General features: G+C 42.0%; 1 protein-coding gene across 1 annotated transcript in view; it reads right to left on the reverse strand.

Annotated features, from left to right (window-relative positions):
• LOC138611150 (cadherin-18-like) overlaps positions 1-20144 on the reverse strand; it is a 93513-nt gene extending 73369 nt beyond the window's left edge. The window contains exon 1 of the mRNA XM_069684119.1: positions 19266-20144. Coding sequence (XP_069540220.1) covers positions 19266-20135 — 870 coding nt within the window. The 5' untranslated portion in view covers positions 20136-20144. The remainder of the gene's footprint in view (positions 1-19265) is intronic.
• Positions 20145-20678: the final 534 nt, after the last annotated feature.

The following is a 20678-nucleotide window of genomic DNA, read 5'->3' on the forward strand; positions in this document are numbered from 1 at the left end:
GGATTTGGTGACATTAATGTGTGAAAGGCATCAACATACAGCCTGGCTTCAGTTCACCACCTCACCATCTGCTCACCAATTTCCCCTGTCTCCAAAATGTTCGTACGCATGGGTCAGAGCTGCCGTGGAGGACCGCACATTTTCGCGGTTTTTTTTTTATAAATCCCAAAGTTTGCTTTGAAAGTGGCGTTTGCCTTCTTCTGTGTGTACGCTGCGTTTATAAATGAGGCCCGAGGGCTCCTGGATTAAAGTCTCTCATCTCTGTGACCCTTCTGTTGCCCTGGACCACAGCCCAAAGCACACCTTGATGTTCTTCATACATACCTGAGTTCTGACTGATATTATCTTCCCCAGAACAATGCCCCGACAGTGGCTTCATGTATGATATTATAAATATATATTACAGTTTTTGTTCAGTCCACCCTCCAAACTTTGAAAAAGTACCAGTGAATTTACTAAATAAATATGAACACTAACATAAACTGTAAATCAAATGTTGGCAGAATGTAAAAACATAAAAAACTCGGAGGCCATAAACTCTTTCTTCTTAAAGTCTTGGTGCCATGAAATCGTTTTGGGACTTTGGGTGCTGATAAGAAGGTAGATAGTAAAACTGATACGATGATGATGTGGACATGATGGACACATTATCGACTCATAACCTGCTGAGTTGTTGTGGTTTGTCAAATAAAAATGAATGAGAACTAACCAAATGGCTAAAATATACACGTGTCTGTCCTGACAGCCTCGGCCATGAAGGACCGGAGCCTGTCGTACTTTATACAAAATCAGTTTGTTCAGACTTCCCATCAGAGATGCAGTGATGTTTAGTAACCAGTGTGTCCACGTGGTTGGCTTTCTGCCAAGTAATCTTTGTGGCAGGTAAGCTTTTTATTTCACTGCAGTCTGTCATGTGCTCACTGGAGGATGAAGAAGAACAGAGGTAAGGACAAGATGACCATCGATGCACTTAATGCAAAAAAAGTATCAAATGAAGCAAAGTGATATAAGTCTACAGGGAGGCATCTCTGTGTCATTTGGACCATACTGCTGTGTAAAGTGAGGACAACAGTGACAGAGAGGTACCAGAGAAATGCTCCAACTTATAGCTGCATACTGAGCAGGACCACATGTAGGCATTCTGGCTATTAAATCATGGACATGCCTTCAGATAAGCAAAGATCTAAGTGTAAGGGATGCAGTTCATCAACATGTGCTCATCCAACAGTTTGAAAGTATAGTGTAGGATAGGATCTGATGTGGAATATGAATGTCCAACACGTTCACAGTCCTGGTTGTTAGTTACAGATGATTTGTCACAAGGTAACATATATTCAGCTTCTGTTTCAAGGCCCCCTTTAGCTTATGTATTATGGTGGTAACACTACATTGTGGTATCAGGCAACAAAACTACTTGGCAACACACACTTTTTTTTTTATGTTGCAAAAGCATGAACATTGCCCCCTTCTACTCCGCCAAGACCTCCAAAACCTTTCAACTTTTTTAACTGTTGATGTTTTAGTTTTTTATTCTATTATTATGCAGAGTTTAAAAATAGGTTGTTTAATACATTTAAATTAATAAATTGTCTTTGGCTTCCTTTAAATTTGAAGGTGCTAAAAGTGAATAATTTCTGATGGATTCCAACTGCCCCAAAAACAGTAAAGTGACCTACATTTGTTAAGTATCTTAAGATGACATTGTTTGGTATTTCTTTGTTATGGAAACTTTACATTAACTATGACAACTCAGCATAGACAATCCTCATTTGGACCCATGTTTAAATGTGCCACTTTAGCTCAGGTGTTAGAGCGTGCGCCCGGTACACAAAGGCAAAGTCAGGGGAAACACTCCGGCCCTCGTCCTTCAGTGCATGTCATCAGTCTAATAAGCAAAAAGAAACAAATCAAAAGAAAGGAAAAAAAAATTCTCAAGAATAACAAACTGTACTCTCAGTTGTACCTCTGACGTTAAGCTTCAAGGACACAAATATAAGGTCTCATGACAGCCAAAGACTGATGTGAAGTTAACACTTAAATATAACTAACTCCCTTTAGGTTTTATAATGAGTATGTTCAAGACAACTCTGCATTAAAAATCACTGAATGACATGTAAACATTCACAAAGATATTTTTGTGGTATCTGTCTAACACTAAGCCCTCACAGAAAGTGTTCGACAGCTCCATCACATGTTAGTTTATCTTCATTGAGCTACGCTGTTAGTTACACATCCACTTCAGTGTGTCTGACCAGGGAGTGCTTTTCATCCTCTCATTTGGTTTTACACTCAGCTTACGGTTAATAGTGTAAAAGCCCCTTTTGGCTCATCACACCTAACCCGTCATCTGTTTGCCTCGGAACAACACAAATCACAGACCCAGACTCATTTTTATGAACCATGATTTTACCCATTTACTCTGCTGAAAATGAAAATGTTTTTTATGAGTCAGTGAAATGTATCTGTGCTCTGAGCCCCAATATTGTTCTTCAAATCTCCGAAGAGTTCTTTATCTCTGTGGATGCAGCTCCAGAACGCATTTTTCTTCTGGTTGAACACTTTTTATTAGTCACCAAAAAAAGGTTGAGGGTCTGCTGTATTTGCAGGGTATGAATCATGCATCCAATCATTTCCGGCTGAAGAAATATTCTAAAATGTCAGTAACTTATGCAACCACATGTAAGAGCCTGCTGCACACAGGAGAAAGGAAGAGAGAAAGAAAAACACCAGGTAACAGACGGACAGTGACACCAACACAGAAAAAACAGGGAGACGTATTTATATTGATGGCATCACAAATCCACACTGACAGTCATGAAGTGAGTCAGAGTTCTGCAGAGAGGAGACAGAGAGACATGATGCATTCAGAGCTGGATGCAGATTTAGATTATCACACGCACACACACGCACACACACGCACACACACACACACACACACACACACACACACACAATAACCCTTATTAAACAATTGAAAAGGCAGGACAGCAGGGAGAAGGCTGGTCTGCCTGCTTGACATGAAGATTGATCTAAATGAATAGAGAGATGAATCATTGACAGAATGGATGGACGGATGGATGGATGGATGGATGGATGGATGGACGGATGGATGGATGGATGGATGGATGGATGGATGGATGGATGGATGGATGGATGGGGAGCTAAGAAGAGATGGGGATGGATACAACAGACAGCTACAGGGCTGCATGAAAAGATGCAGCGAGACGTTGTTGGACTGAGCGTGTGATTGAATTCACATTGTTTTTACTCAATATTTATATATATACCAATATTTAATCACTCATGTTTACACCTGTGCTGTTTATTTGTGTAATGGTGTAAACATAAGAACAAGCGTTGCTTTGCTGCCCCTCTGATTTCCTGCGGGTCTCTTTCTGTCACTTTCTGTATATTTCATAATAAACTTGTCAGCTGCAAAAACCAAGGCGTTCCTGAGATGATGCGAATGTGAATTTCATTTCATTTCTGACAGCATTAGAAAAATGACCATCACCAGCCAATGTGTCCTTTCAGAACAGCATCTCTGTAATCCACAGAACACACACTTCTCTTGTAAAAGTTGTCACAAATAAACAACTATTAAAACATAAGTGAAATAACACTTTACTCTATGCATGAGCCCTGCAGGAGCACCACTCAGGTTATTTAGAAGTAGTTAAACATCTTTAGGAGCTTCATAGGTGATGAGGAATAGCCTGTTCACCGCGCTGCTGTCTGGCAACGATACGGGAATATCCGATGCTGTACGCCCAGACTACAGAACAGCTTCTTCCCTGGAGGCTGTGAGACTCGTCAATGTATCCTCCACTACCGATACAGAGTAGGTTTAGTGTTGTGTGTCACATAGGGCTCTAGCTTACATTTCACTGTACCTCTCTGTGCTGCTGAATGAAACAAATAAATGAAAAATAAACTTTAAAAACCAACAGTGGAAAATATTTTGATTTCAACTGTTCAGTCCAAATGCCTAAAATATCAGAGTTCAGAGGTCCCTTCTCGTGTTTGGGAAGCTAAAGAGAGAGAGAGTAATAACAAATCAAACCTAAAAGAGACAGTCAGTGCAGCCTTGCTGAGTCTCATGTCACATTAAAGCTCCTCTCCATGATTTTAATGGTAATATTGGGTCGTGGTTGGCTGGTTCTTCATCCAACAGTTTTTATAAAAGGGCAAAATAAATCTTTTTACACATGAAGCCTTTCATTTCTTCAACATGGTTATGAAACCGCCCCTGAGCTGCGGACCTGCCTCTGGCTCTCTCCACTCCACCTTTAGTTGAAATGTTTCTCCTGGGATGTGGACCGAGCTGAAAACAAACACTTCAACAAAGGCCATTTCCCAAATCAGTCCCTCTCCACAGCACTTCACTCTGCATGAGAGTCACACTTCTGATTCTGGAGGGCACTCGGTATAAAGGCAGAAGGTATAAAAAGAGGTAAACCGTGGGACACACTCTGAAACAAGCAGCAAACTGTGGTCACCATGAATACTAATAGATACTTCCCCTCGCTCTGCTGGAAAGCTGCAGCAAACGTACAGACCAAGAGTTTCAAAAAGAGCCTTTTCACATATAGGATGGAGTCAGTGAGGCGTACATGTTACGTAATGAAGGACATACACTCACTGTTATAAACTGGATATCATTTAGTGACAGGACTTTGGACACGTTTCAGATGTGACACTGCTGTCCACTGCTGTGGTATTGACACACTGAGATTAACTATCAAAGGCAATTATTACTTATAAAGCATTTAGGTAGAACAGGGCGTGACAAGATGACGGAATTAAAATGGCAAGTCAAGTTTAGAGCCTGATATTAATATATTATATCACAGATATAATTTGTATTATTATATATGTATAAGGGCTTTCTGCTCTGTGCCGATTTGGAAACTTTCTGACAAAGAATACGATGCAGAAAACAAAGCTTGGCTTGATTTAGAAGTCTTGAGATAACTTTGGTTATGATTTGGTGCTGATTAAAACTTGATTGATTGAATTTGATTGATTGAGAAGTGATCCCATCATTCCTCTCAGCACTGTCTGCAGCACATGTAGCAGAACGTCCCAGCTGAGCGGAGGGTGAGCGGAGGGTGAGCGGCACCAAAGCTTTTTATTTGTTCAGGAAGAAAAGCCTTGAGGTCCTTTGGGCCATTGTGTCAGAGCAAAAATCGATACATAATCTATATTTATAAGGTCTAACTTTTTCCAGTTCAAAATCAGCGGCCATAATTTTACTTCTCGAAAATCAGTTGAAGTCTACTGTAAATGTTCTTATATTGGTCGTTTCATACAGAACTCAGACACCATGTGAAGAATGATGATGGAAACAGCTTATGCTTTTGTATATTGATGAAAGAATTAAGTGAATGTGAATATCCTCAACGTAGCTGTGCTAACAAACTATATTGGCTTATGATTTGCCCTTGGTTAGTGCTGTCACCTCACAGCTAGAAGGTTCCTGGTTCAAGTCCCGGTTCAGACGTAGTGGGCCTTTCTGTGTGGAGTCTGCATGTTCTCCCCGTGCATGCGTCGGTTCCCTCCGGGTACTCCAGCTTCCTCCCACAGTCCAAAGACATGCTTGTTAGGTTCATTGGTGACTCTAAATTGCCCGTGGGTGTGAGTGTGAGCGGGAAAGGGACTGGCTCCAGCCCCCCCCACAGCCCTGAACAGGAGAAGCAGTGTAGATTATGGAGGGATGCTCATTTTATTCTAAATACTCCTACACATCAGATGGTGAGAAGAACGTGAGGCGGGAACATCCAAACCTCTCTCATAATGCAGAGCAGGTATTTAACATGTATCTGGTCCCCCTCTTATTCCACTTTATAAATAAGAACCAGATCTAGAAATGTGAATGAAAATCTCTCTCTCTCTCTGGTTCTGCTGCATTGTCTGACAAGGACAGTCTGAGTGCACTGCTAACTCAGTGGAGCAATCCAGACACAGAGCCTGCAGAAGGCGGTCACAGCGCTTGGCTCTCTGACACATTTTGGAAAGGCAAATATTGACAACGCAAATGAACAAAAATGAAAAATAAACACACACACAAACATACGGTGAAAATTCATTCATCCACAAAAACAAGTGGTGATCAGATTTTGCCTGTAAATTTGGACTGAGAGTGAACAGCAGTGACACAGCGCACGCTGTAACCTCGCATCCGATGACAGCAGATATGAGACACACATGCAGAGATAAGAATAGGAATGACTAATCAATGACGTAACGATCCAGTGAAACCGCCTGATCACAGTCGGTTTAGAGCTCTATGATGACAGTTCATGAAGAAAGTTTTGACAGCTGGTGGGCAGAGAGAAACCCAAACAAGATGACAACAAGATGCCATACAGATATATATCAGCCTCTGGCCAACACTTCTCCAGTGCTAATGAGATGGAGCTGATGTTGTTATCAAGTGTAAGTTGGGCTAATATTCACTGGTGTTTTAGCTCTTTTAGCCTGGACAGATGTTTATCACTGGTTTGCTGTGAACTATTCCACAAGTCTTACGACACTAGTTCAGTTCCAGATGAACCGTGTGTGTAAAAGAAAATAAGTTTAAGTCACTCACACAGCCGTAAATGAAACATGGCACATTTCCTCTGCGCTCATTCTTTTCATTTTAAGGCTGTTTGGTGTTTCACAGATGTACAGTATGTACTTAGTGACAGTGACACCGGCCTGGAGGAGTTTTCCACTGTGTCATCTCGTTTCCCTCATTGTTTGCACTAAACCATCATGGTGAATTATATAAAACAACTAAAGCTCTTGCAGTTGGCTTAATGTTCTGTGATCTAAGGAGGCAGAATATCTGACTGAAAATATTGTGTGTGGCAAACAAGATCATTTACAGCTTTGTCATCGTTTTTTGAAGCAGTAGACTTTACCAGAAGGCAGGCAGTGAGTTCGGTTAGACTGTTATGATTTTTGGATCATAATGAAAGATATGACTGGACTAGGGCTGCACCATAAATCGTAAAACCATTGCAATTGCGATGTGCGCATGTGCAATAGTTACATCACAGGACCAGCGATTAAGTGAAACATGTAAAGCAGCTACTTTATTGTTGCTTGGCATAAAAGAGTTCTCCTCTTTTTCTACTTTTCCATCATTAATCCACAACAAAAGTCCGTCTGATATCATGTTAGTGCAGCTCTTCAGCCGAGCACAGAGTGAACTGATGCTGAGCTGCAGTCTGTGTGTCACCTGCCTGGAAACTGTAAGCATGCACGCAATGCTGCTGCCGTCACAGATCATGTCAGCAGGATGATCGAGGCAGCCTTTTAGTTATGCATGGCGGTTTTTCAGTGATTCAGTGTTCCTGTGATCAGCGGCACCTCGTCCCGCTGCTCGTGAACGGTGTGGCTATGCAGGCTGGTAATGGAGGACGTGCTTTGCAGTGTTTAGAGACTGTGAGCTTTCGTTTCAAAAAGTTACTTTCACATACATTACACATAAGACATGATTTATTTGCCATAAACACCACCTGCCTGTTTGGAAGTAAAGCAACGTTGCTGTGCACAGTTATGTACTCTCTGAAATTCAGCATGCTAAATATTCCTTCCCCTCCTGTACAACCAGCGACTGAAGCATGTGACTGTGCACACTTCAGATACTGATTAGAACAAACCCTCGGTATCCTCGGCTGTACTAACTCCAAATTACAGCACAGCACTTGATGGAAAGGTCAATTCTTCTCCAGCACTGCAGCCATCTGAAGAGATCGCTCCCAGTTAGGCAGCGACAGGATGTATAGCAAGGGACGAAATGTGTGTGTGTGTGTGTGTGTGTGTATGTGTGTGTGTGTGTGTGTGTGTGTGTGTGTGTGTGTGTGTGTGTGTGTGTGTGTGTGTGTGTGTGAGAGAGAGGATGAGTGAGAGAACCTATGTGGTGGTAATCACTATGCTGTTATTAATGAGGTAGGGCTGGCTGGATGTGTTTCCTTACATGGAGTAACTCTGACTGTTGTTCTCATTTGAATGCGTTTACATGAACTTTAGAACTGACTCTCCCTCTTATCATGAACGAACCACTTAATAGGACATTTTTGCCTCTCGACTGAGCAATTACAGCCAGCTTCTTTTACAGGGGCCAGGAACGATTATCCCTATCTCAAAGTTTGCAGTGCGCACATGGAGTTCGACAAGAAACCAAAACACAAGAAGATGGTTCCATCCCAAAGTGAGCCTGAAACAATTATGCACACGAGACATCCCCAAACCATATTACTGACTAACCACGTTAAGAAGGACCCTCACTCTGAGGGGCTGCAGGGTTGGCTGGTCGGGAGCTCTCATGATATATGATACATGCAGGCCTGCCAGCGTGAGGACAAAGAGCTAATCTTCCTCTGTAGAACCAGCGGAGCGAGTGTCTGCAGTAATCTGCTGTTTCATTAACCATGTGGTCACAGTTTATGTTTCACAAGAGGCTGTTAAATATGCAAATGATGTTAATAACACACACGCTTTACTGCCCAGTCACACATGTATTGTAATTAACCTTTAACATGCACTGTGAGCACACAGTTGACCTATTTTCATCAAATTACTGAAACATCAAATCTGCAACCCTCTTTGTGGCTGTCTGTGCTGAAGGTGTGTTCAGACCAAAGCGAAGAGGAAGGCCTAAAGTAATGGACCCCAACCGTCCATAATTTATACCAGAGCCAAGTGGGACTGATCAATTCAATTGATTATTAAATGTCGTAATGCTACTTAAACGTTCATCATGTTTAAAACATATCGGGGGGAATTCACTAAAGGGTCGCACGGCTGCTTAACCTGCAAATGACACAAAAAGACTCAAAGCCTCATTCTCCACAGGCAGAGGGTTGAATGCACCCCAAAGTGCGCTGCAGAGCAAACAGTGTCTTCGTGCTCCGGTGCCGTTTGCCCACAATGAGTCACAATGCAAACATTCGCGCAAATTTGGCCCCTTTCTATGTAAATGAGCCTCGTGGCAAAAAGCACCTAATTCAGAAACACCAGCGCTAACAGCACCGCGCAGTTAGAGTGAAAATATTACCGCCTGCAGAGAGCTGGTGGGAACTGCGGCACAGTTTTAGAAGGACTGTCACGCTCTGAGTTTACACTGATCATGACGACAGTTACACCTTTTTGTTTGATCAAAAAACATATTTGTCTGTAAAAACAATCTGTTAATAATACATTGTCAGTGCTATTATAATCTGGAGATCAATCAGTCCGGGGCTGTGCGAGGCTCAACCCGGGCACATGGGCACACTTTACACATGTGTGAAGACGGCCTGGAGCCGTTACACATAACGGGGATTACTATCTGGACGAGCTGCTGTTACAGACAGGTAAACTAGTAAACACCTGGACTTTACAATAAACTGTTAAAAGAGCTGGTCCCTCCTCTCCCTGCTCATCATCGATCTGTGCGTGCAGTTGAGATCCGCCAGTGTGCGCTCCACTAATGCCGGAGAGCGCAGCAGTTTTCTCAGGAGCATTTTGATGGGGTCATCAAAAGCCGCGCTGTAGCACATGGCCGACATTGTAATATGTTAAATGTAACTATAATGAGGAACCATAATTACTACTGGATAATTGATATGTAGTTAACTGAAGGGTTGTCTGAAATGTTTAAATATTATACTAATAATAATTATGTACAGTAGAAGAGCTTCTATCAAAGAAAATAAAAACAGTCTTTCTCAACAGCAAACTTCCACTCACTCTTTTCATTCAAAATCAATAGGCTATCAGAATCCCAATAAACATACATTAGGCTGTTACAATTCAGCATATTTGAACAAACTTATTTACAGTTATACCCCTGAGGAGCGTAATCAGTGTGTTGTCACAAGTATTATCATGAAGCTTAAATCCCTGAGGAGCGATGTGAGCATACATGACGGTTGTTTTAATCTATCTAGTCTACAGAGCCTTGCGCTGTCATTGATTCAAGCGATGCAAAGGAGCACAATAATCTGAACACATCAGTAGACAGACTAACTACAGTACTAATAATGTAAGGTGCGGTGATGCTTTTGTTGCCTCACGTCCGTTTCAGAGCCCCCCCCCCCCAATATTTTGATGGACAGCTTTAGGTTTAGAAGTGGCCCCAAAATGAGACACCGAAATCCTTGTTGTGATTGGGTCTGGTAGATACTGGTAGGTTAGAGACCCAACCCGAACATTGAGTGGTAGAAATGACTAACATGTTTTTGAGTGAAACACTTACTGAGGCCAGCCACCAACGAGACACTCTATAATCAAGATCTTTCATTGTGTATCATTAATATTACTGAAATGACATTCTTTGAACTTCCTTTTCACCTCAGAGTATCCATCCCTCCGCGCCGCTGCATCTGGCTTGTACATTATTTTTACTTTCACACTTATAATCTGATCCAGCCTCATCATCATGTTTGTGTTTCTCTTGTGATGAGGGCTGATCCGGGGTCTCCTCTGGCCTGTTTCTCATTAAATGTAACACCTGCGTGGATCAAGCACATTTGGAGGAGCGAGTATTTGTGTTTATTGATGTTGTAACAAACAAACTTGTCCTCACGTTTGGTCTGAACACAGCTCTACAGCACTGGAAGATAAATACTATTACCTTCAGCCTGCTGTTTGAGTCTTCTGCTGTGTCCGTCTGCCTCTTGCACCTTCTGTCATTGGAGGACAGTCACACAGGAAGTGTAGCCTCTCCCTTCCTGCCTTTTATTGCGTCTTTAAGCTTAAAATGATGAAATAGTGATCTTACCTCGGGCACAGCAGAGGAAATAATGAAATCAAGTGGAATTAGAGAGCAGTGTTATCGAGGAGACCTGCCTGCATGTAAAGGAGCTGTACTTCGCTGGGCTGAGTTATATGTGAGGAGAAATGTGGAAGTGGATCCATAGAGGTTATAAAGGGAATGACAAGGATATGCTCACAGGTACAAGCATAATTATATTTTATGTGTTTTCTTTCTTTGCTTGTCCGCTGATACGCTGGCACCACTGAGTCGTGCGTGAGAGGGAGAGTTAAAGCAGCGAGGATAGCAGGAGAAAGAGTTTGAAACAGAGGACAAAGCGTGATCAGGCTTTAGAGAGGTGTGAGGCACCGCTCAGCGTGTCAGGATCCACAGGAAACTGTCTCACATTTCCTGCCCTGAAGGAATCTTTACACACGCCTTTCCTGCAAGTCTGCTTTTTCATTCCTACTTTCCTGCCATCCTTCCACCTTTTGGCTCACGTCATCTCCTCCTTTCATCAGCTCTTCTCCCCTTTTCTCTCTCACTCACTTCCCCTTCAGTCTCCTTTTCTTTGCTTTGCCTTTCATCTCCCCTCCTTTCATCACATTTTGTCTCACCTGGCTTCTCATCATCCTCCCAACACTTCTCTTGTCCCCTTGTCTGCACTTCTTCTCTCCTCACAATTTCTCACCTTTCATTCCTTTGCCTCTTCAGGTACACCTACACTAACTGGGTGTTCACACTGCGATGGTGGGGGATCGGTGTTGCATCAGGTACCAATGACACCCTTCAGCAGTAAGACCAGTCAGCACGGTCTGTCTATTTAAAGTAAAGCTCATCAGCCAATGGGAAACATGTACAAAAGGTTGGTGGCACACAGAGAGGTTTTATTGTCGGGTCAAACACTCTGATTGCAAGACATTAAAGAATCCGACAAACTGCAAATACTGTCACCAATGATGCATTGCTTTTGTAGGTGTGGGCACAAACAGTGACGGAGAACAGCCTGACTTATTTATGCTTCTACGTTTTTTGTTCGTCAGACAAAAGGCAATCATTAAACAGTGCTTTGGTCCCTGTACCTGATTACACCTAGTTTTAACATCCATCCTGGTGCTCCGCATGTTACAGTAGTGTCAGGTATAAACAGGGTGATGTCTCTGCTGTGCAGTGCAGACATCACCGCTCACCTGAGAGCTGCCTTCCTTTGTCCTGTTTTCTTTAAACAGACTCTGTGAGTTTGCAAACTAGGACTACATTTAGCCTTTTTTATATGTGCAGGCGACTTCACGAGTATGATCTGAAATGTTGACACTGATTTTATATGTAGCTGGATTATTGTGGATTTATTTTCCTTCAGTTTTTAAGAAGTACGTAGGAAAAAAGGAACATAAAGAACAACTTAAAGAAAGGAAGCGTCCTTATTTAATGTAATGTAAGCAGTCGTCTATATTTGCGAGAGAAAGTAATCATTTCTATAACAAAGGCTTCTCTGTCCATCGACAGCATGCGGCTCAGCTTTGTTCCAGCTCTTTATAATCACGTTTTAATCTCTTTTCTTACTAATCACATCCTCTCTCTTCACAGCAGGATCAGGACCTCATTTGAGATTCCACATCGCAAACCATTTCTTAGGATTGAACACATTTTCACATTGTTGTGAAAGTAGTTTTATTTTATTTCCTGCCTCAGTTTGACTCGCTGCCACGTCCTATTTTTGCCTCAGCTTCCTCTCTGCTTCTCTTCTACATATTCTTTACCTCTGCTCACCTGTGCTTCTCTGCAGCCTTCCTCTGAGCACAATAGCTCTCTCCATCAGTCAACGTCAGTGCACACTATATGATTTCTGTGTGCCTGAGTGTGTGTGTGTGTGTGTGTGTGTGTTGTGTGTGTGTGTGTGTGTGTGTTTTGAAAGACGGTGCCGGCCAGCACTTCACCCTCCCTGCTGTTCTGCTCAGAGGAATCAATAGAGAGCGAAGCTTCTTCTGAGTATGAAAAAGCAAAGCTCAGCTGTCACAGCACCCTCCAAACAATGACTCAGTGTTCCCCCGGGAGGTCCCAGTGTGTATGTGTGTGTGTGTGTGTGTGTGTGTTTTTTTGCACCTTAAGCACATCTGTCTCCACCTTCAGTGTCCAGCCAAATAACAAAACCCCCATGCACATAAACACACACAGCGAAAGCCCGGGGTCTCAGTCCCACTTGGAGTCCTCACCTTCATAAAGAGCAGTGTCAATGTCACGCAATGTCACTGTCAGAGGCCATTACATCAGCTTCACTGCGTTCATGCATCTCGTCTGACCAATGGGACCGGCCAGCCACTGGCCACTCACCACGTTACACACGATAACAATCCCCCTGCTGCCGGTCTCTTCTTCTGCACAGTCTAAATGGATTTGCTGTTCCTGACTACAGTCTTCCTCGGGGTTCAGCTCCTCCACACACTCAAGTCTTTAATAAAAATAATAATAACAGTTATTAATAAATTACAGTCATCAACTCTAGTTAAAGAAAAAAAACGTAAAAGTCAAACCTTTGCAAACTGACTTTAGTGAAAGTGTCCAGGCTTGTGACGTGTGATTTACCTGATGGGCCAAACTTTGGACCTTTGAATTCAGTCCAGTCTGCTGTGTGTGACGTGCCTATCATAGGAACCAATCTCCTCTGGGTGAAAGCCTGGAGGGGATCACACATCGAGTCCTCTGTGTGTGTGTGTGTGTGTGTGTGTGTGTGTGTATGCATGCATGCGTGCGTGTGTGGGCTGAACTCACATAATGCTACACCAATCATGATGTCCCCCTACACCGGAGAGGAAAACAACTGCTCTGCTGTTCATTGACTTTACATTGTGTGGATGAGCCTCCTCATTGCTTTCGCCTGCCAGTGACTGAAGGAAATATGTAAAAGCTTCTGTTTGTCGGGATGCACTACCAACATGGTGACAAACCCAGAGCTACATTTTTATAAGCATCCAAGGACAGAAACCGAACCTGTAAGTAAATCAAAGCGCATCAGACAATAAGATTTGAGGCTCAAGCAGGAAGGCTGAAAACTGTGGGCTCCAGACGCTCAAACTGGAGGTTGACAAAAAGCCATGTGAGGCGTGGTTTGATCTTTGTTTGGTTATATAATGGACTTATCAGCTGATTCCATCAAATAATTGTAAATATCAAATTACTTCACTTCTGATCAATCAGTGGGATCAGGATGATTTTTAGGTGTGCAAAAAGTGTGAGCTAACAAGTATGCATATGAGTAGCCTATATGAATTTATATTTTATTACAAGCTGTGTTTCTATGTGTATATTTCATCCTTTATTCGCCTGTGGTGTTGCAGGGCATCCTGGAAAAGTCTCAGTGGGTCCTCCGGCTGAAACAATAAATATCCACCTTATGCTGCTGTTTTTCTGAAATACTTTTTTCATTGACTTTTTGGTGAATGACGCTGCATATTTAATTAACGGTATAATAAGTAGGTTTTGTCTTGCATTTTGTCAACAACACACCCTCCTCCTGGGCTCTTCGTCACCAGAAGCTCACTCTCACTCCCTTGTGCGAGAACACACCGACAGCATCACAGTTACAGTTACCACGCTAGCATGCTAACTGCCAGTTAGCTTGTCCTACCCAGTTTGAGGCACCTACCTGTCCAACAGAAAGAAGGCCAACTCTCTCTCGCCATGTTCGTCGGTCTGAATGGGGCCCAGTTGCTAATTTGAACCACTCCCACACTCACCTATACGCTGTGATTGGCTCAGGGAACCACGACAGCGCCCCTCCTGAATACGTCCCGTGCAAAGCAAAACAACAGAATAGATGCAGAGGGAGGGGTCTCACAAGGGTCTGCACACACACTCACCAACACACATGTATCGAGGCCCAGAAGTGATGATTTATATTATATTTGTAAATATATTTTATTTTTCTAGGAAAATTCTTATTATTATACCTTCAATTACATGCTTGGAGTTCTTATAGTTTAATTAATTAAAACATGAATATTTAATTGGATATTTTAATACTAAGTATTATGAATGCACTGTGCATGACTTCTCTTTTACTCTATTTCATTTACATTCATGTTGTGAGGTAGAGGACTTTGACAGTGATGCATAAAAATTCACCAGGATACAAGAAATGAAGCGTCTGTCACTCAAACTCTCATGGGGGCGAACATCAGCAGCATGAAAGGTTACCACTCTGAAGGTGGCTGTTTTTTCCTTTGCCAACATCTTGCTTGTAAGGATGCCAAAAATAGACCTGACCAAAGTCAAACCAGATAATCCGAGGTTCCCTCTCAAAACCTCAAAGATAAATACAAAACATCTAAATATGAGAAATAATGTATATAAAGCCTCGCTGAATTGTTATTGAAATGATGGTATTTGGAAGATGTGTGTGCTGATGGAGGAGCTCCTCTGAGAGGGCTGTGGATATTCAAAATATTGATTATGATTTATCTGAAAATATGACTTAGAATAGCTTCAGTGTTTCTTAAATATATTAATTATGTTCTTTCTCTGACATTTGTTTGCTCAGCAGTCTTTGGTGAATGATTGACATGTTTTCGTAGAATGGTGATTGATCAACATTTCAAGAAGATGTGACGTCTGTCCTCCAGGTCGGTTATAATTAGGCTGAGCAGACGCCTCAGTTAAAACAGCTCTGCTTTAAAACAGTGAATTATTCTCTAAATATACACATGTCCTTTTTTAACTGCTAATATCTGCACAGTGTATGACAGAGACACTAGAAAGTCATTTCTCATTTATTTTGCATTGTACAGAAAAACTAACGGTGGATTTTTATTCATTTGTTTTTGGCAAATTGTAAACATCCAGAGAGGCTCAGTGTTGCCCAAATTTCTATCCTCATTTATATGAAATGGTTTCCTGCCTCAGTCAGGTTTCCATAAACCACAACCACAAGACAGAAGACAGAAAAGAGAAAGGTGAGTGCAGTCTGTGAGCGGTTGAACTTAGCCTGTTAGCCTGTTAGCTTATTCAATACTGAAATAGTATTTTACTTTCTTCAGACAACACGAGGACAACTTTAAAGACTGGAGGACAACTTTTAGCGAGCTACTCAAACCGCATCCGTCGTCCCTCCTCTGCCTGATATCTGACCCAACAGCAGATGCAGCTTCAGGCACAGACGTCTCCTCACTCTTACCAACCCACCGACACCGGACCAAGCTTCTCCTGAGATTCCCATGTTGGGCAGTATTTTGTTGTCCGTTCTGATAACTGTGAGGGAGCTGTGGGATTTCTTTTTTTTTGAGAAAAAAACTAAATGATTGTAAACCTTAATCACTTAAGTCAACATAAGACGCTGCTTCCACCGAGACTCCCCTGGTGCTCCGAGCTTCTAGCGATTAGGACTGCTAGCTGCATGGCTAACTGAGCTAACAAAGCTATCTATTTGTCATGAAACTCCTCTAATCACAGAGAGTTCACACAGAGCAGCCCGAGGACATCAGAGGGAAATCCAGAAAACATGTAATCTTAAAATCTTAAATCATTAAAGTGCAGCTGTTCCACCTTGTGCCTCTTTCTTTCACATTGATCTTCTGAGTTTGTGAGGTTTTTGTATCGTGTATGTATTTGTAGTTTTTGCACAGCATGTTGTCACATTATTTAAACTACAGTCTTATTAGAAATGTGAAACTCATCTTATTATGCAGCATTGACACAGTTTTATGGGGTGATCACTAAGGGAACCTGATATCAATAAGATAACATTTCACATGATTATAGGCTGCATCTGAGTCTGTGAATCCTTCATGGTCAGGTCGGAATGTTTAATTCAAACACATGTATACAGAGGGGTATTTACTGAATGCATTGAATGGCTGTTGCATAAAAAAATGCAGGACATAAATAGGATCACAAAGTGTGAGCATTTAACTTTAAAGTGGTGAAAATGTTTTCTTTGAGTGCTCTTGGTTTCTGGTCTCACGACGACAGCGTTTGAAACTGTGATATTTTATAATCCTCGTGAAAGCTTCCAGAGAGAAAATCAGTCTGAGTTGAGGTATTATATGTTACCACCAGCAGCAAACAAGCACCTCCTATTGCAATATCGCATATATTCATTTTCAGTGTATAGAGAGGTGTGCATATTGCAGATTATCCCACACACTGAACAGCTGTGGGTGGACAGCAAGCAAGCTGCATCCGATTGATTGTACATGTTTAAAACTGCAATCCAAGATGAGCTGGCACCTTATCCACAACAATGTTCAAATCTTAAGCAAGATGTATCATCGGCGTTTACAGTGGGTTTCACAATAATCACTTCAGAGGATTTCTCATGGCTGAAAGTGAAAATCATGACCCAGCCTGAAAGTGTAAACCTCAGAGGACAAAGGTCATAGTTTCTGTGTCTTACTTGAGTATGCATAGCTATGAAAAGACTATCTGAGCAGCACATGCTTTATGGTGTTACATTCACAGTGCTTTGTAGTAGAGCCCGACCGATACTGGATTTTTGGGGACGATGCCAATTCCGATATTAGGGAGTAAAAAAAACTCTGATAACGATATATCGGCCGATACATATAAATCGTACTTAAACGTGCGTTTATTGTAGGTATTGTGTGGTTATAATTAACAGATATGTTTAAAATGTATTTGAAATTAAGAATAAAATTCTAAATCTGAAAAGTTACATTTGCATGACACACAAAATTCAAATTAAAGTGTTTCTGTAGCCGCTTGAATAGCACCAAAATAAATGATCCCTCTGATTGTCAGGAGGTGTAATGACTTTGACTTGCAGCACTGTAAAACTTAAAGTTATGAATACCGGAGCATATCGGAGGACATAACAATAACAATAATAACAATAACAATAACTTTATTGATCCCCAAAGGGAAATTCACTTGTCTGGCATCTCATCTGCCATTTACTGAAGAATTAAAAAGTCTGACGGCTGTGGGCACAAAAGATCTATATCTCTCCGTCCTGCAGCGGAGAGAGAGGAGCGGTCCACCACCGTTGTTTCCTTGCTCCATCAAAGTGTTATGAAGTAGATGATCCGTGTTGTATGTTGGTATCATCGTTGGTATCAAATGCTAATATCGTCCGATAAAATCACTTTGTAAGAAGCAGGACTAAATGTTACCCTCAGATTCAAACAGAAACAGGTTCTCCAGGCAGAGCTTCCTGATTGCTGAGGTCACTCTGTTACTGTGTTGTTAATTTTCAATATTTGTGACCTCAACTCACATCTCTCCAGTTATTTGAATTCTTCAAAGAACACCTTCTATGATTGTTTACCATTGAGAATCATTCTTTTGCAACAGAAAGCTTAGGCTTGCATCATTCACATCATCATGTTGAACATTCATGGATGACTCATCAGCTTACAATGTTTGCATTGTAAATCCAGGTGAAAACGTACATGCAGCTGCAAACTGGCAGGAGATCCTTTTTTTTATAACTTACAAGAGCTAACGTAACCTTTGGGTATATAAGGATACGTTTACAGCGGATATATAAATAATCAGATTGTTTTGTACCTGATAAAGACATATTTCAGACCTATGATCCTGTCACAAGGATCACTCGCAGAAGTAACAGAAGAGTCTTCATCTCTATTGTCCCTGAGGAGAATTTAGTTTTGCAGTGAGATAAAAACGTAGAACACAAAGAGGCATCGACATAGACTGAGGTACAAAAAACATCACACATCAAGTGACAACAGTGTACTTAGAGTATGTTAAAAACTACCTCAAATCATCATCAGCTGCAACTAGTTAATTATCAGGTAGACAAACATGAGAACTAGAAAGGTTTGTTGGCCTGAGAGAAACAAAACTTATTCCCAGTGGAGCTAAAGTTCTCCATACAAATGATCTCAAGCCGCACAAGTTGGTCTCTTGTAGACCAAACAAGACAGATCAGTCAGGTAAACATCATCAGTCTTACTGGCTATTTAAGTACATGTTGCCACCTGGTCTTGAAAAAGATTGAGAGATTACCAAACCAAGAAATCAGAGCAAAGATAATGACTAACTCTACCGTGGAGATACTTAAAACACTCACCCTTTCAATGGTCTGACCCTTTATGGCTGAATGGGGCCCATAGGACTTCCTTCTGTAGTCTATACATTTTTTGGCTTTGCTGACAATACATGTGAAGAAACACCACAGGAAATCCCTCAACCATTGGGCCAAGTGCTGAACCACTCCCCTTTAACAGACTCACTATGAATGTTTAATCTGCAGACATCACAATGCGTCTACCAGGATGGGAACTAGTGATCAGTGCAGCGAGAGATTACAGGATGCAGCCCTGCAGTGAACCAGCAGAGGAGCTCAACACATCAGAAATGCCATCTACCCTGACACACTGGGACCCTGACACACTGGGATCAGTAAGCTTAGGAAATGTCACCCATCAAGTATGACTTTGTACTATTTATTAGTATCAACACTTGCAAGCACTCTGCCTGACACATCTGTAAGTGACTAGAACAATGAAGTGTACTCTGTGAATCTAAGCACTGCATTTGAACAATAAGGATATCTTACCTTTCCAACGTACTGAGGATCAGGTCCAATGTGTTCCTCCAGAACAAAGAACTGGTTCCAGATCCAGCCTCTCTTGGGCCGATGGGGGGAATCTTTGTCTGTCTCCAGTAACTTGGTCTGGTTCCTTTGTGATTTTGAGTTGGGGTTGGAGATCTTCTTGGCATTTGTGAATGATTGTGAAGTCCTGAGCTTGGAATGGGATATAGGACTTGACAATGAAGCTGGGCTGGGATCATAGTTGATGCTGGTTCTCATAGAACTAGATGAGTTGAACCTGTAATTAGTGCTGGATGAAAATAGTTTTGTGTCAGGAACTAATTCAGGATTAGTTTTTGGCCCAGCCACTGCCTCAGAGCTGGGAAATGCCTTAGGCTTTGGGTTTGACAGTGATCCAATCCAAGGTTTCAGATTGGTTTTGGTGCTGACCTCTAAAGATAGCTTTGGATTGTTTAAGACATTTCTGACCAGCCCTCGCCTTGAGAGAGAATTTTGTGTGGGCACATTCTGTGGTTTGAGCCTCGTGTCTGAGCTAGATGTGGCCTGGGAGACTGCTAATGGAAGGTTTGTGTTGGATCTATAGTTGTTGGAAAGATCCCGAGGCTTTAACTGAGACTTCCTCCAGGAGTTCTGGCTGGAGCTTAAGAGCTTGTTCGGCCTTAGTTGAGACACGTCTTTTTCAGGACTGGAGCTTGGGAGTAGGGTTTCCTCAGGCAGTGACTTGAGCCCCAGATTAGGGTAAAGGCTGGTGTTTGGGTTAGTGTGAGGGTTCAAATTGACCCGGATCCCACAACAACTCTGGGAGACAACACATAGGAAGACCACCAGAGGACAAATACAGGAAACTGCAGCCACTCTGGCTGGAACTCTCATTGTAAAGAAAGATTGGTCCGAATATGTCTTCCACTCTCACTTCCACTGTGTCATACCACCGTGGGCAAACACCCCCACATTTACACTCAAACCCACAGGTTCACAGTTCTTACAGTGCAGGGCAGCTAGGAGTGTCCACATGGTGCGGCCCAAAGAATCATCTCATATAGTTCCCTCAGAAATATAAAAAATAAATCCATTGTCTGGTTCAGTATTTTCAACTATCTGATGTGAGATGTTCCTTAATATGTGGCTGTTCTCTTCCTCCCAACATTGTTCCCGCAGCTGAGGTCATTCTGGATTATTATGAGATTCAAGGCAGGCACATCCATGGTTCAAAAATTAACATGAAAGTAGGTACAACTAGTCCTTATACTTGTAAAAAAGCGGTGGCAATCCTGCGCTTCAACAATGCATTATAAATCCACTATGGCCAAAAGTTGAGGTCCTTTTTCTTTATGTTAAAAGCAGAATGTCACCAGCTCCTTGTTGGGTCAGAGGATCCCCAAAGGTGTCCTTTTTCTGAAACAGAGAAGAGACAAA

This window comes from Semicossyphus pulcher, unplaced genomic scaffold (assembly GCF_022749685.1).
Source record: "Semicossyphus pulcher isolate SPU_LCO1_2020_fin unplaced genomic scaffold, fSemPul1.0.p SCAF_7, whole genome shotgun sequence".
NCBI lineage: Eukaryota > Metazoa > Chordata > Actinopteri > Labriformes > Labridae > Semicossyphus > Semicossyphus pulcher.